This window comes from Panthera leo, chromosome F3 (assembly GCF_018350215.1).
Source record: "Panthera leo isolate Ple1 chromosome F3, P.leo_Ple1_pat1.1, whole genome shotgun sequence".
Taxonomy (NCBI): domain Eukaryota; kingdom Metazoa; phylum Chordata; class Mammalia; order Carnivora; family Felidae; genus Panthera; species Panthera leo.
In genome coordinates this window covers 59,448,138-59,463,002 of record NC_056696.1, presented here as the reverse complement: position 1 = coordinate 59,463,002, position 14,865 = coordinate 59,448,138, and the positions used below count along the sequence as shown (strand labels likewise).

Sequence of the window (14,865 nt, the reverse complement as noted above, 5' to 3'; positions counted from 1 at the left end):
TGATTCATTCTTAGTGGAGAGATTGGTTACCAGAGCTTCCCTATCCACTCCATTTCTGCTTCAGCAGCCCTGAAAGCATCACAGTATGAAGGATCCAGAAGATCAAAGATGCATCCACCACTTAGCCAACACACGGAGGACACTCTGGGAAGCCACCTCAACTGACAGTGGACTTCTTATGAGAATGAAATAAACTTGTGTTGTTTCAGGCCACTGAGATTTTAGAGTTGTCTGATTATGCAGCAAAACTTGTCTTATCATATATTCAACGGACTACACCGTACACCTTATTCTCCAGGCCTTCTTGATTTCGTGTCAAATCAACTCCAACTTCCCCTTGTCTTAGAGCTTTTATTTCAGTTACATAGGACTGCATAACAAACCACTCCAAAACTTAAAACAGTAATGATTTCTTACTTCTCATGATTCTGTGGGTTGATGGGGCTCAGCTGCAGAGTTCATCTACTTCACATGGGATAACAGAAGGTCACTTATGCGGCTGCATTTGGTGAGGAGCGTGGCCGGGACTGGAATGTGCGAGACAGACGTTCATCCTGGGGAACCTCTTTCCGTACGGCCTCTCACTATTCAGAAGTCTAGCCCAAGCCTCTTTACAATGTAGAGTTTCTAAGACCACATGTTCCCATTTGCAAGTGCTTATCAGGCCTCTACTTTCATCGCATTTGCTACTATCTCATTGGCTGAAACAAGTCACATGGCCAAGCCCAGAGTCAATGTAGATGGGACTGTACCAGGATGTGAATTCCAGAAGTCATGGCTCTTTTGGGGACTTTCAGTGTAACCATCTATAACAGCCATTAATTAAGCATTAACATCGAGTTGTCAGTTTTAAAAGTGTTTCCACATTTATTATCTCATTTTGTTTAACAACAACCCTTGAGGAATAAATATATGCCACGCCTATTTTACAAAGAAAGGGACTAGGGCTCAGAAATCTGGACACCTAAAATCACACAACTAGTAAATGGGAGAATTAAGACTTGACCTCAGGTCTTATTACTGAAAGTGCTGTGTTTTCTATCACCTCACAGCTACCTCTGGCCAGCACGACCAGTGATATCTAGCTATGATTTCCATGTTTGATCTTTCCAGGTTTTTATTTTTATTTTTTTTATTAATGTTTATTTATTTTTGAGACAGAGAGAGACAGAGCATGAGCAGGGGAGGGGCAGAGAGAGAGGGAGACACAGAATCTGAAGCAGGCTCCAGGCTCTGAGCTGTCAGCACAGAGCCCGACGCGGGGCTTGAACTCACGAACTGTGAGATCATGACCTGAGCCGAAGTTGGACACTTAACCGACTGAGCCACCCAGGCGCCCCTGATCTTTCCAGGTTTTTAAATTTTGCTGGCAAATAAACAAACTCATCCATTTTTCCAAATACTTTTTCCAGAGTTTAGGTTGTTGTTGTTGTTGTTGTTGTTGTTGTTGTTGTTGTTGTTGTTTAACTGTGTGGAGGGAAATGCACCCAATTCTCAAAGACTTTGATGTATTGAAACAGAATTGCTAGCAATGTTTGCTTATTGTAAAGCAAGCCCCAACTAAGCCAGGGTGGTTACTGGGAAGCACCCACATTACACCACACCTTGAAAGGGGACTTATTTAGACTTCATAATGCCCAAAGTTTCTTCTGAGGAACAGAGATTCTTTTCTGCACCCTAGCCCCATGATGAAGAGTTTCAGCCCCAAACTGCCAGATCCAATTCCTTAAGTTATTTACACTTCTGTGCAAATGTCAATACTAAAAGATCACAACCAGGGAAGGGGGGTTGGGGGGGGAGTTGAGTTGGAGGCTTATAAAATTGAGAAAGCATCCATAATTATTCTCATCACTGCAATCACTGGATGCTAGAGAATAAATCACAAGGAGATGAAAATCAGGACTGGCTCAGAAGCACTACCTATGGCTGTTGCCATGGTCATCAGTGGTGGTGGAACAGACATCCAGAGGAACCACAGTCCTGCTGCCCATTATGAGCTGAAATCAGCTGCCAGGCCCTCCCTGGATGAGGCGCTCCGCCGAGGAACACCCTCCACAGTGTCCTGTTGTCTGGTTCCATACTCTTGGCCCCCAGTCTCCAGATGACACTTTTCATTAGGAACCTTGGTTGGCCGGGCCTTTGGCCCATTCCCTTCACTTTCCTTGTCACTTTCCTGGTATGGAGAGAAAGAAGGAAAACTTTACCTGTAAACCAAATACCTTTGCACTCCCCCTCTTACAGAGACACCCCTGAAAGAACCTTCTTTCTTTAAGCAATGTCAGGCTTCACGTTCAACCAACTTCTGCGACCCATCTCATAACACTCTAGCTTCACACAAGAAAGGCAAACATGAAGCATCATGGAGTGAAATTGTGCATGGCTACCAGGTGGGAAAATGCCTCCTACGGAGCTGAAGTGCAAGCAACCAACCTTCCCACATCAGGGCTCTTGGTGTCTTCCATTAGGATGTCACATACCTTATTTTGTGTCCTATAGTACTCATTTAACACGTACTGATATTTGGGTTGAGTAAGACCGAAGAAGGTAGCAAATCTTCCACCAAGAAATTCACATGCTGAAAGAAAGAAGAGGCACTTTGGTAAGCTGAACTGATGACTAAAACTTAGAGTCATTTGAGGTGAAGAGTTTAAACTTGTCTGCCGGTGATCCATTACCACACTTAACTTTAAGGCTGACAAAAGATTTCAATTGCTCTGGACTCTCAGAAAGTTCCAGGACTCACAAGGAATTGTTAACTCTTCTGTCTCCCCGTGGGATTACATCTAAACCATCCTTTCCAGATGGGTATGTCAGGAGAGATTTTCAAAATACCTACTTCCAGGTACAGCGTTGGTCCTAAGCAATCAGAATAGATGGTTTGGTTGTGAAAGTTGGGGGTCAAGGGTTAGCATTAACAGTGGTTTCCTGGCGGGGTCTCCTAGACACCTAGAAATGTTTTCCTTTAGAATTATAGGATTTCTGACACCCTACCCCCCACGACCCCACTTTCTGATCCCTAAGGCTTTTCCTCTTCTTGGGATGTTGCCCATATAGTACATCAACATGGTGCTCTCCATTGTTTAAAATGCGTTTTATCTTTTCAAAAATACTCTAGCTCCTTAATCTGTTTGTTTGCCACAGTGCCTGGTACATGTATATAAGAGGAGTTTCTAAAGTATTAGAATAAACCTTAGGAGGCTTTCCTGCTTATGACCTACTAGAATTTTACCTTGAAAACACTAGTTACGGTTTCATGTGGGTGTCAGCTCTATCCAAAGTTCCTGTGTAGAGACCAGGGTGCTGACTGCTAGCATTTGTATGGCTCCCCTACAACCTGGAAGCCCCAAGCAGATGCACGTCAACGCTACAGTCCTGCTTGGAACCTCGAAGGCAGCGTGATTCCCCATATGTCCTGTTCCTACCATCCTAAGTCACAGCCCAACATGGAAATCACTACAGTCCCTGTTCTCCTTTACATTCTCATAAGGCTGTATTGAGTTTTGCTTCTTTTACTTGACCTAATCTCCTAGGGTGTTCTCCCTCCAAAATATTTCACCCCTTACACATCTTGTCCCAACTAAACACATAGAGCTCTCTAGAAGACAGCATTTTTTCTGCCAGTGTACCATGGTCGAGGTAAGATTGGTATCTCACCTGGGTTCCCAAAGGATCTTACAAATCCCTAACCCTGTATCCTGATGTAAAAGCACTTGCTCCTCTGAGGCTCATACCATCTGACTAAATCACCCCATCGTTACTTTTTACTGTAGTTTGAAGACTTCCCTCCCCTCCCCTACCCCCAGTGACTATTGTGGTCCCTAAGCTGACCTTAGCCATACTTTCATAGCACTCTCAAGTCATATATCAGCATTACTCATTACTAAGTCTTTTCATCGGTGGTCCCTATGCTCCTTCTAGCCCGGCGGTTGTGACAACAAATTGTAATTAAAGGCATGTTTACTAGCTTATAATATCTATTGAATATGGAGTCCCTTGAAAGCAAAGCCTGTCATTTGTCTTTGTGTCCCAGGGACCCACACAGTGCCAAACACACATTGGCACACAATAAATGTTTATTTAATGAATGAATGAAGATCAATTCCTCAGAGCTATGGCTATACTTCGTATTTTCTTGAATTTTAATTTTTGTATTTTTTTAAAGTTGTTTCCTTCCTGATGTACATACAAGAATACGCAAATTAGAAGGAAATGAGAAGGGGCGCCTGGGTGGCTCAGTCAGTTGGGCGTCCGACTTCAGCTCAGGTCATGATCTCACAGCTTGTGGGTTCGAGCCCCGTGTCACGCTCTGTGCTGACAGCTCAGAGCCTGGAGCCTGTTTCAGATTCTGTGTCCCTTTCTTGTTCTGCCCCTCACCCACTCATGCTCTCTCTCTCTCTCTCTCTCTCTCTCTCTTAAGAATAAATAAAACATTTTTAAAAATTTAGAAGGAAATGAGTAATTAGATGTTGCCAATTGTGTTTTAAAGAAAATTGGTGAAAGTCGAGCAAAATAAGATTCAGTGTTTCATCTGTTATAAATAGCTGCTTAGGCCATTCACTTTGTCCCTGAGAAGGGTCCATAAAGTCCTTGTTCATAACAGAGTCATTATGATGAGGGAACTTGGAACTGTGTCATATAAAAATAGTTTTAAAAAAACCTTGGAAGTTTATTCAGGTGAAGAGTCACCTTAGGGATGGGGGAGGCTATTGTCTTCGAATATTTGAAGCTCTGTCCTATGAAAGAGGAATCTAGACTTGTTTTATATGACCTTAAGAAAGACAACTAAGATCAATGGGAATAACTTTAAAAGAAGACAAAATATAAGGTAGAATTTACTAAAAAGAGTTGGAAAGAGATGGAAGGGTCTGCCTGAAGATGTGAGGTTCTACACCTTTGGGAATGTTCAAGCATAGATCAAGAAGGGACTAGGTTGTCCCTTATTCTGGATGCCAGGGAGTGGATTAAACTACTGGAAGGCCCAACGAACACTGAGGGCCTATAAGTCTACATCTTGTATTTAGGACTAAATAAATAAATAAATAAATAAATAAATAAATAACTTTGGCACTACTTACTAGAAAATGAGGTGCTTGCTATTTGCCCTGCCCAAAACCATAAGTACGACTGCCATGAGAGTTTAGACTGAAAAAAAGAAAGAAATCAAGTTAGAGTAATTAATAACAAGAGTAGTGGTACAGGTGTTTCATGTAGAGATTTCAAAATGCTTTATAGTATATTACATTTTCTTTCGCACACATGAGAAATGTAAAGTTATCAAAACTATGAGTTGACTATAAACTCCAGGAGGTAAGACAAGGGGAACAAGGAGTTAGCTTAAAACTGTATTTTCTACAAACCTTGTTTGGCTTAATCTCTTATTCATTAAGCCCCCATGTTACTAATATTGACACTCTAAGCTTACAGGATCATGTGTTGAATTTGTTTTCTGTTCCTTCTTTTCTTCCTCTTCCTCCTCCTCGGTGCTATATTCTTCCATGATGTCTCCATCAACAAAATGGATAATTCTTTTGGGAGTAGTTCTTTTGGAAGACCTACTTTTCTCTAATTCTGACTTCTGGAAACTGTCTTTTTCCATAAGGAAATAAAACAACTAGTGAATTTAAAACAGGGAACCTTCAGGCCAGTTGCCCAGGGCAGTGTTTATATAGCTGAGGGGTGTCTAGTTATTTTCAATGGATGGTAAAGCTAGAGAATTCAGATGTAACCGTAGCTGCAATCTCATCAATTCTTCAAATCCAAGGAAGGACTGTTCAGTTCTGTACCAAAATGGAAAAAAAAAAATGTAATTAGTAGTAAAAATGTGAACTTTGAGTCTTCAAACAAAAATTTAAACTGTTCCCTTACCTCTTATTCATTACAAAACCAACAAATACTAGTAGAGAGAGGCCACTAAGGTGTGGAAGTTTCCCAATTATTTCAATAAAGAGCGAGAGGCAATGTAGGTAGTGATTAAGAGTGCAGGCTTTGCACAGAGAAGAACAAATTTGTCAAGTATATACCTGGTAAAGGACTTATTTTCAGAATATGTAAAGAGCAATTACAATTCAATAAGTAAAAGACAAGCAACTCAACTGAAATATGGGCGAGGGATTTGAACAGATACTTTATCGAATAAGATTTACAGGTGCCAACTAAACTTAGGAAAAGATGCTCAATGTCATTAGTCATTAGGAAAATGCAAATTGAAACCATAATGAGATATCACCCTCACTAGAAGGCTAAAATTTAAAGGACTGAGGAATAAATGGAGCAGCTAGAACTCTCACATTGCTGGTGGGGATGCAAAATGGTACAGCCACTTGGGAAAACAGTTTGGCAGTTTCTTAAAAGTTAAACAGGTTCTCACCATATAGTTTTGTTCTGGGACCCAATTCCAAGCTGGGGGGTGGGCAGAGATTTCCCCCACCAACAAGCAATTCTCAAATTGTCAGGACACCAGCTGGATGTCCTACAATTCAACTCGATTCTGACACTTGGCCTCTTACTTGGCCTCTTCCCTTACTTCAGAGGCCAATCACAAGCCCAGGTTGTTATTTGTACTTCTGACCTACTGGCTATAAATCAGAGGTTCCCACAACCCCCACTTTGAGTTAGATTAATTTGCTAGAGCAACTCGGGAAGTCTGTTTACTCACTAGATTATCAGTTTATTATAAAAGGATAGAATTTGGGGCGCCTGGGTGGCTGAATCGGTTAGGCGTCTGACTCCAGCTCAGGTTATGATCTCATGGCTGGTGATTTCGAGCCCTGCTTCAGGCTTTGTGATGACAGCTCAGAGCCTGGAACCTGCTTCAGATTCTGTGTCTCCCTCTCTCTCTGCCCCTCCCCTGGTCTCTCCGTCTCAAAAATAAATAAACAACAACAACAAAGGATATAATTTGGGAAGAGCCAGATGGAAGAGGTATAGGGCAGGGTGCACAGGGCAGGGTATAGGGAAAGGGCACAGTGCTTCTGTGTGTTCCCTGAGCACAACACGCTCTCTGAAGTTCCACGTGTCCACCAACCTGGGAGCTCTCCTCCCACCCTGTTTTGTTTGTTTGTTTGTTTGTTTTGGAGGCTTCATCACCGAGGTCTGGCTGATTAAATCATTAGCGTTGGGCACTGGTGATGAATTCAACCTCCAGCCCCTGGGGGATGTCAGGAAGTGGGAAGGAAATCACCTAATCACAGGGTTGGTTCTTGCAAGTCACCTCATTAACATGACAAAAGACACTTGGTCCTCTCAACAGTTAGGAAATTCCAAAGGTTTTAGAAGCCCTGGGCTAGAAATGGGAAGACCACATATATAGTTATTAAAAATCACAGTATCACACGTCTAGATGTTTACCCAAGAGAAATGAGAACACTTCCATCTAAAGATTTGTATGTGAATATTTATAGCAGCTTTATTTGTAAGAGCCCCAAACTGAAAACAATCAAAATGTCCATTAATGAATAAACCAAATGTGATACATTTGTTCCATGAAATACTATTTAGTGATTAAAGTTTTGGACACTTATATTTTTATTTATTTATTTATTTATTTTGAGAGAGAGAGAAAAGGGGAGGGGCAGAGAGAGAGGGAGACTGAGAATCCCAAGCAGGCTCTGCACTGTCCGTGCTGGCTCGATGCAGGGTTCCATCCCACGAACCATGAGACCATGACCTGGGAGGAAACCAAGAGTCAGTTGCTTAACCAACTGAGCCATCCAAGTGCCCCTTTGGACATTAATATTTGCAACACTATGAATGAATCCCCAAAACATCACGCTAAGTGAAAGAAGCCAGGCACTGTATATTAAATGATTACATTTATATAACATTTTAGAAAAGGCAAAATTATAGTTGTAGAAAACAGATGAGTGTTTGCTGGGGAGGATGGGGAGAGAGATAACTACAAAGGGACAAAAGGGAACTTTCTCGGGCGATAGAAATGTTCTGACAGATATCATGATTGTAGCAGTGGTTACTCAACTATACATTTGTCAAATCAAATTCTACACTTAATGATGAACTTTTGGGGTGATGGGGTGGTCTGTGGGGTCTGGAGCCGATGGCCAAGAAATAATTCTTGAAGACGTCTCTGGTGCAAAAAGGTGATTTTATTAAAGTATGGGGACAGGACCCATGGGCAGGAAGAGCTGCACTGGGGTCATGACGGGTAACTCATTATATACCCTCAGGTTGGGAGGGGGTCAGGGATAGATTAAACCTCTAAGGAATTTTGGAAGCAAGGTTTCCAGGACCTTCAGGGGCTAGCTGTTGCTAGGGAAACACCATATATCACTGTTTAATAAAACTTTAGTCCTGAGACCCTTCAGATACATATCAGGGGCCATAAACTTGGAGCATGATTGCCAAGATATATCTTGGGGCAGTTGACATAAAGGAAGTAGACTTATGGGGGAGGTGTAAGCCAAGGTTCTCGTTTGCCCCTAGCAAAGTGTCATCCTTGAGGCCTCTGAGCTCCTAGAGGGAGGTCACTCTGCTGGTCTCAAGGATTTATCAATGGGCTGTAGGCAGTAAGGGAATTTCATTTCTCACTTGCCTTAGTTTCCCACATCACCGTGGCAAGCAATTAAACCCCTTTCCTTTGTTCTTGGGTAGCCAGGCAGGTCAGAGGAATAGCACACATATTCCACGGCGCTGGGGGGGGGGGGGGGGGGGGGGGCGGGCTGCCAGCCTGTATTTTGTCCTCAGCCTGCCTCTTGCTACCCCATCAGTTAATCAGTTAACACTGGTTAATATCTCAATAAATCTCACCAGTTTGGGAGCCAGCCTGCCTAGGTTTAATATCCCATTACTTACTATCTCTGGGCCTTGGTTTCCTTATCTCTAAAATAAGAATGATACAGTTTGAGCATATCTTTGAATATAGTACCAACCTTATAAAATGAGAATTAAACGAGGAAAGACACAGCAAGGAGTTAGAACAATTCTTAGCAAATATCAAGTGTCTAATAAAAGCTAGGTATTATTAAGTACCTATCACTTCCGTAACAGTGGGTACACACACCGTTGTCTTAATGAGTACTTAATATATTTGAAGATTATGTCAGCAGATGTGGCAGACTGAGTTGATGTGAAAGTCCTCTTCCTGTTCCAGATTCACAGAAATGCTGGATAAAATTAAAATATTAAACCAAGCTGTGAGAAGAAAAGCTAGCAAAAACGAGTATCCGTGCCCAAGGCTGGATACTCCCCTTGCATACTTTTGTCTTCCGTAATCTTGTCTGCCTCCTGCACCAACTACCTGTGTAGCATCACTGGTAAAGTCCCCCTCCCCTGTTTCTTTGATCTCTCAATCCCCTACCATCCCAGCCATGAAAGGAGTCCCATGGCAAGGTTCGGGGCTCAGCCTTTGGAGGTGACTCCGCTGGGCCAGCACCGGTGTGCAATGAACAGCCTTTTCCGATTCCCGGAGTGCACATGGCTGGTCTCTTCCTGGGCACCGAGTATTTGCTGTAACAGCTGGACTGAGGATGTAAGAGAGGCAGAGAGACTGGAAGGAAGCCTAGGTATCAGCAAAAGAAGGAAAACTGAAAATCCTAAGGGTGAGCTAAAGCTGGGATGGTTCCTGAGGGTTTCAGAACTGGATACAGACCTTGGGGCTAAAGGTTTAACACTGGTGCAGAGAGGAGAGCCCAAATCACAGACCCTGCGAATTTGAGGAGCCAGCCGAAGTGAAATACCTGAGTAAAACTAAGATAAATAAATTAAAATCGTAATCTGTAAATTATGGACTGGAAAAACTGCCTACTGGCTTATCAAAGTGGAAAAACAATTTGTCATCTCCTGGCAACATGGGTAGAAAGAGTCACTGAAAAATACTGGAACCCCAGGCCAGTATCAAATGCTGGGTGCGGCCAGATTCAGAGTGCTCAGGTGGGGTGAGGCCCGGCAGTGAAGCTTCGGGACCCACAGCTGCTGGAAGCAAGCACAAAGTCACCTGACAGGGAAGCTTCAAGAAGATAAGGTACACAGGATCTGCACTAAAAACACCCCCTGCTGAGGATGCCATGGCAAAAACTTACAAATCCCAGGAAGAAACCAACCCTCCTGAGGATGTTACCAAGTTGTCACCCAAAAGTCGGGAGTAATAGAGCAACACAGAACTTTACAATGATTATGGTTAATATATTCAAAGAGATAAAGGAAGCAAGACATAATATCCCAAAGGAACAGGGTGATTTGAAAAAGAACGGAACAGAAATTCCAGAAACGAAATGTATAGTCAACACGAGATATGTTGGATGTAGATTGAACAGTGAAGCAATCTCTCATAACCCAGCATAAAGAGAGATATGTTCTGTTAACATCAAGGAAAAGCTTTGAGATATGAAGAATGGATGAGAAAGTTCAATATGTGTTGAACGGGAGTTCAGAGGAGGTGAATGGAAAGGACAGGGGAGGTAATGTTTGAAGACACAATGGCTATGAACTTTCAATATTTGGGTTTTTTTAAGTTTATTTATTTTTGAGAGAGAGAAAGCACGAGTGGGGAAGGGGCAGAGAGAGAGAATCCCAAGCAGGCTCTGCACGGCTAGTGCTGGACATGGGGCTTGAACCCATGAACCATGAGATCATGACCTGAGCCGAAGTTAGGAGTCGGACTCAGCCAACTGAGCCACCCAGGCGCCCCTAAAAGTTACTGTAGAGACAAGCCTATGCAAAGAAGGACACTCAGACCCTCCCCTGGGCCCCTAAAAGCAGGAAATCTATGAGAAAGGTAGCCTCCCTGGACCAGGAGGTGAAGAGACATCCTTATCACCAGAGATGAGATGTTTAGAGCCAAGAAGGCTGTACAAACAATCCTTGTTACTTTTTACTAATTTGCTATCCCAGCCCAAAGTCTGTTTACAATTCCTCACTAATTGAAACTCCAGTTAGTTAACATTTCTCTGTCTTGTCAATTCCTCACGGATTTATTGTCTCTCTGTCTAAAAGGTGTAAAAACTGCTGGCTTTGGTCATTTCTTTGGGTCTCAATTTCATTATTGGGCCTCTGTGTACATGTAATAAAACTTTTTTTCTCCTGCTAATCAGTCTCATGTAAATTTAATTCTTAGTCCAACTGGAAGGCCTTGAGCATAGAGAAGAATTTTTCATTCCCTTCAGGGGATGTGAATAAATCACCGAATCTTATTGGTACAATGCTGAGTTTATGTCGTTGTCAAAGGTTAGGGTTGCAAAAGACCTGCCAAGGGTTAAATTTGTCAGCAAAGTGATATGAAGACAGAGGACCGACCCAGCATAGGGTCCTCTAAGGAGACTTGAGCAATGAATACACAGGGTTTTGCCGACTGACTTAGTGACAGTGTATCACTAAAGAACCTCAGCAAGAAATAGAAAAGTTGTTACCATTTAGTTTCTGATGCCAAAAAAGCAGCAAACAGTAACTTAATTTGGTGTTTAAGACAGTGCCATGTGAAATAAAACACATCCTACAACAGTAATCAGAAGGAAATACAAACATTTTTGAAAGCAACTCACCTACATTTATTCCTCTGCTTTTTCTTTCATTGCTTTTATTCGTTATGTCTGGCTTTGAAGGTAGTACAAAATTCGGTGCCAGAAGTTGTTCGGTAGATGATAAATCAGAGAAGCTAGGCTGAGGCCAGACAGAGCCCTGGGATATGCCAACGTGGAAGCATTCTCTGTGTGCTGTTTACAGGGCGGAACGTGTTTGAGTTGTGGGAAGGTCAGTTATATTTACACATCCGGCAGTGAATGAACCCAGTGGGCACCAAACTTGTCTGCAGATTAGAATCCTCTAAGGGTCTTTTAAAAAATTCAAATGGCAGACCACACCCCAGACCACTGAAGTCACCATCTCTATGAGTGGGACATGGCATCAGGTGTTATCGTTGTTGTTGCTGTTGTTTTGTAGTTTATTTATTTTTGAGAGAGACAGAGTACATGTGCACGCACCAGCGGGGGAGGGGCTGACACAGAGACAGAGAATCCCAAGCAGACACCTCGCTGTCCGCGAAGAACGCAACGTGTCGACCCCACAGATCATGAGATCATGACCTGAGCTGAAATCCAAAGTCTGATGCTTAATCCACAGCCACCCAGGTGCCCGGCATCTGTTATTTTTGAAGCTGTCCGGGTGACCCCAATGTACAGGCAAGTTTCCTAAGGAAACCAGTGCCCTAAGGATGTGGGAAAAGATACAGTGATTTGCTGCACATGAAGCTAGTACCAAGACATCTCGTCTATTTTTTTTTTTCAAGAGGGTTTTTTTTTGTTTTTTTGTTTTTTTTTGCCTTCTGCCTTCTGAGGCTCCCCTTCCCCCCCACCAACCTTGCTGCAACCTTAAAAGCTTAAATATCAAAAGTTTAAGAACTAACAGGGGCACCTGGATGGTTCCATCGATTAAGTGTCCAACTTCGGCTCAGGTCATAATCTCATGGGTTTGTGGGTTCGAGCCTCGCCTTGGGCTCTTGGCTGAGAGCACGGAGCCTGCTTTGGATCCTCTGTGTCTCTCTCTCTCTGCCCCTCCCCTTCCCCCACACATACTCTCTCTCAAAAACAAATAAACATTAAAAAGAAAAAAAATGTATACGGCCTAACAGCCCCACTGTGGTTTATTGTACTTCACTCCTCTGAAGACCATCTCCCAGTTCATACATTTCCAAACCAAATGAAGTACCCCATCCCCCCATATACCTGGCTCCCCCGTTACTTGAATTACAGACGAATGATATCTGCTGGCCCTCTAAAGAAAATACTGGTTTCTTTTCTTCATGATAACAGTGTTGGGAGTTAAGTAAGCATTTATATCTTTTAATTCAGGGGGCTCTAAAGGGAAGCCATGAGGAGAGAGGAGAGAAAAAGGGGAAAAAAGGTGAGAAAGAGCTCTAACTTATAATGGAGTTAGTGCTTTTCTGCCACCTACTGGACTCTTTAGGATGTGCTATGCAAAATTACAGAACAAGGTGGAATCTACTTATTTTTGTTTACAAAAACCTTGGGAGCACCGCCAATTTCACACCATGTACATAGACATGGATGTTTTGCAAGTGACCTTTCAGAAGGCTAAATATTCCCTACGGCATGTTTTTTTACCTCTGTTTAATTCTTTTTTTTTTTTTAAGGTTATTTATTTTGAGAGAGTGAGCACGAGTGGGAGAGGGGCAGAGGAAGAGAGAGAGAGAATCCCAAACAGGTTCCACGCTCAGCGCAGAGCCCAAGGCAGGGCTCCATCCCACGACCCTGGCACCATGATCTGAGCCGAAATCGAGTCAGACACTGAACCCACTAAGCCACCCAGTCTCCCCACCCTCTGTTTAATTCTTATGAACACCTCTACTTTTTGTTTCTTAAAAACCCCAAATCTAGTTTATCAAGGATTGTGCCTACGTATATATAGTATAATTAAAAGGCCATATAATCTCCCCAACCTTTCAATATTGGAGTACCTCCCGGCTCAGTGATGGAATCACTTCTGTTTTTATGTATTCATTCATCAATGAATAGATATTTATCTCATTGAGTCCTATGGCTTTAAATGCTACCTACATGTAAGTTTATATCCAATAATTTTATCTCCAGGTCAGACTTTTCCTTGAATCTCAAATTCAGAGATCCTACTGTCTACTCAACATTGCTTCTTGGGTGTCTAATAGACATCTCGGTCCTGATGTGCCTAAATCTTTGCTCACACTTCCAGCGCACCCTTCTTCCTGCACACCCCTCCCCCAGACACATACTCGTACCTCCTCCAGCAGTCTTTCCATGTCAGTAAATGGCAATTCTATTCTTCCAGTTGTTCGACCAGAGTCCTTGGCGTCATTCTTGATTCTTTTCCTTTAGCCACACCCCCCATTAAATCCATCAGGAAATCCTCTTGGATATTTCTGGAATCCTCGTATGACCACTCCACCCTGGTCTAAGCCATCATCTCTCGCCTAGATTGTGGCCGTGGCCTTCTATCTGTCCCCCTACAGTCTATACTCAAGAAGGCAGCCAGAGTTGTAGAATCAGATCATGTCACTCTGCTTGAAATCCACAAGGGGTTTGGGGTCCCTGGGTGGCTCGGTCGGTTAAGCGGCCGACTTCAGCTCAGGTCATGATCTCACAGTCCCAGAGTTCAAGCCCCGCATTGGGCTCTGTGCTGACAGCTCCGAGCCTGGAACCTGTTTCAGATTCTGTGTGTGTGTGTCTCTCTCTGTGCGCCCCACCCCCCTCACGTTCTGTCCCTCTCCATCTCTCAAAAATAAATAAAAATTAAAAAAAAAAAAAGAGCATTAAAAAAGAATCTGCAAGGGGTTCATATGGCACCTGTGGGAAGGCGCAGTGGGGGACGGAGGAAGCCCAAGTCCCTGCAATAGCCTGCAAGGCTGTCCATCTGGCTCTCGATACTTCTCTGATCTCATTTCGTGCCGACCGCCGCTCACCACGCTCAACACACTGGCCTTCACGTTATGGTTCCCTGACCACAGACTCTCCCCCTACAAGGACCCTGTAGCTGTGGTTCCCAGGACTAGTCCTTCCTCCCACAGACTTTGAACTCTTCTCTCTCAAGGCACCTTCCTGTCCCCTTCACCACCACCACCACTCAACATGCTACTAGTTTTTCTCCTGAGCACTTACACCTTGCACAAACTCTGATTTTGCCTGTCTCCCGCCTCCCTTCCCTCCCCTGCCTGTCCTCTGGCCAGAGTGGGAGGGGCTTTACCTGTGTGTTTCCCGCTGTGCCTCCTGCCCCTACACTACCTGAGACAAGGCTGACACTCAGTATTTGCTTAATAAATGAACCATACGTTTAGATCATTTTAATGGGTGAGGGAAGGTATTATGTAATAGATTGGAAAACTAAGGAGAGAACAGGCTTGTAGTTGTCTCTATTTCTGATGCTAAA

At 43.2% G+C, this 14,865-nt stretch overlaps 1 protein-coding gene across 1 annotated transcript; it reads right to left on the bottom strand.

The window, feature by feature from the left end:
* Positions 1-1,825: 1,825 nt before the first annotated feature.
* On the bottom strand, positions 1,826-5,662 carry FAM177B (family with sequence similarity 177 member B). Its single transcript, XM_042925369.1, has 4 exons — positions 5,423-5,662; positions 5,076-5,142; positions 2,478-2,575; positions 1,826-2,173 (listed from the first exon to the last, which is right to left on the bottom strand). Exons 1-4 carry the CDS (start codon positions 5,594-5,596, stop codon positions 1,991-1,993), a joined length of 522 nt encoding a protein of 173 aa, XP_042781303.1. The 5' UTR covers positions 5,597-5,662; the 3' UTR covers positions 1,826-1,990.
* Positions 5,663-14,865: the final 9,203 nt, after the last annotated feature.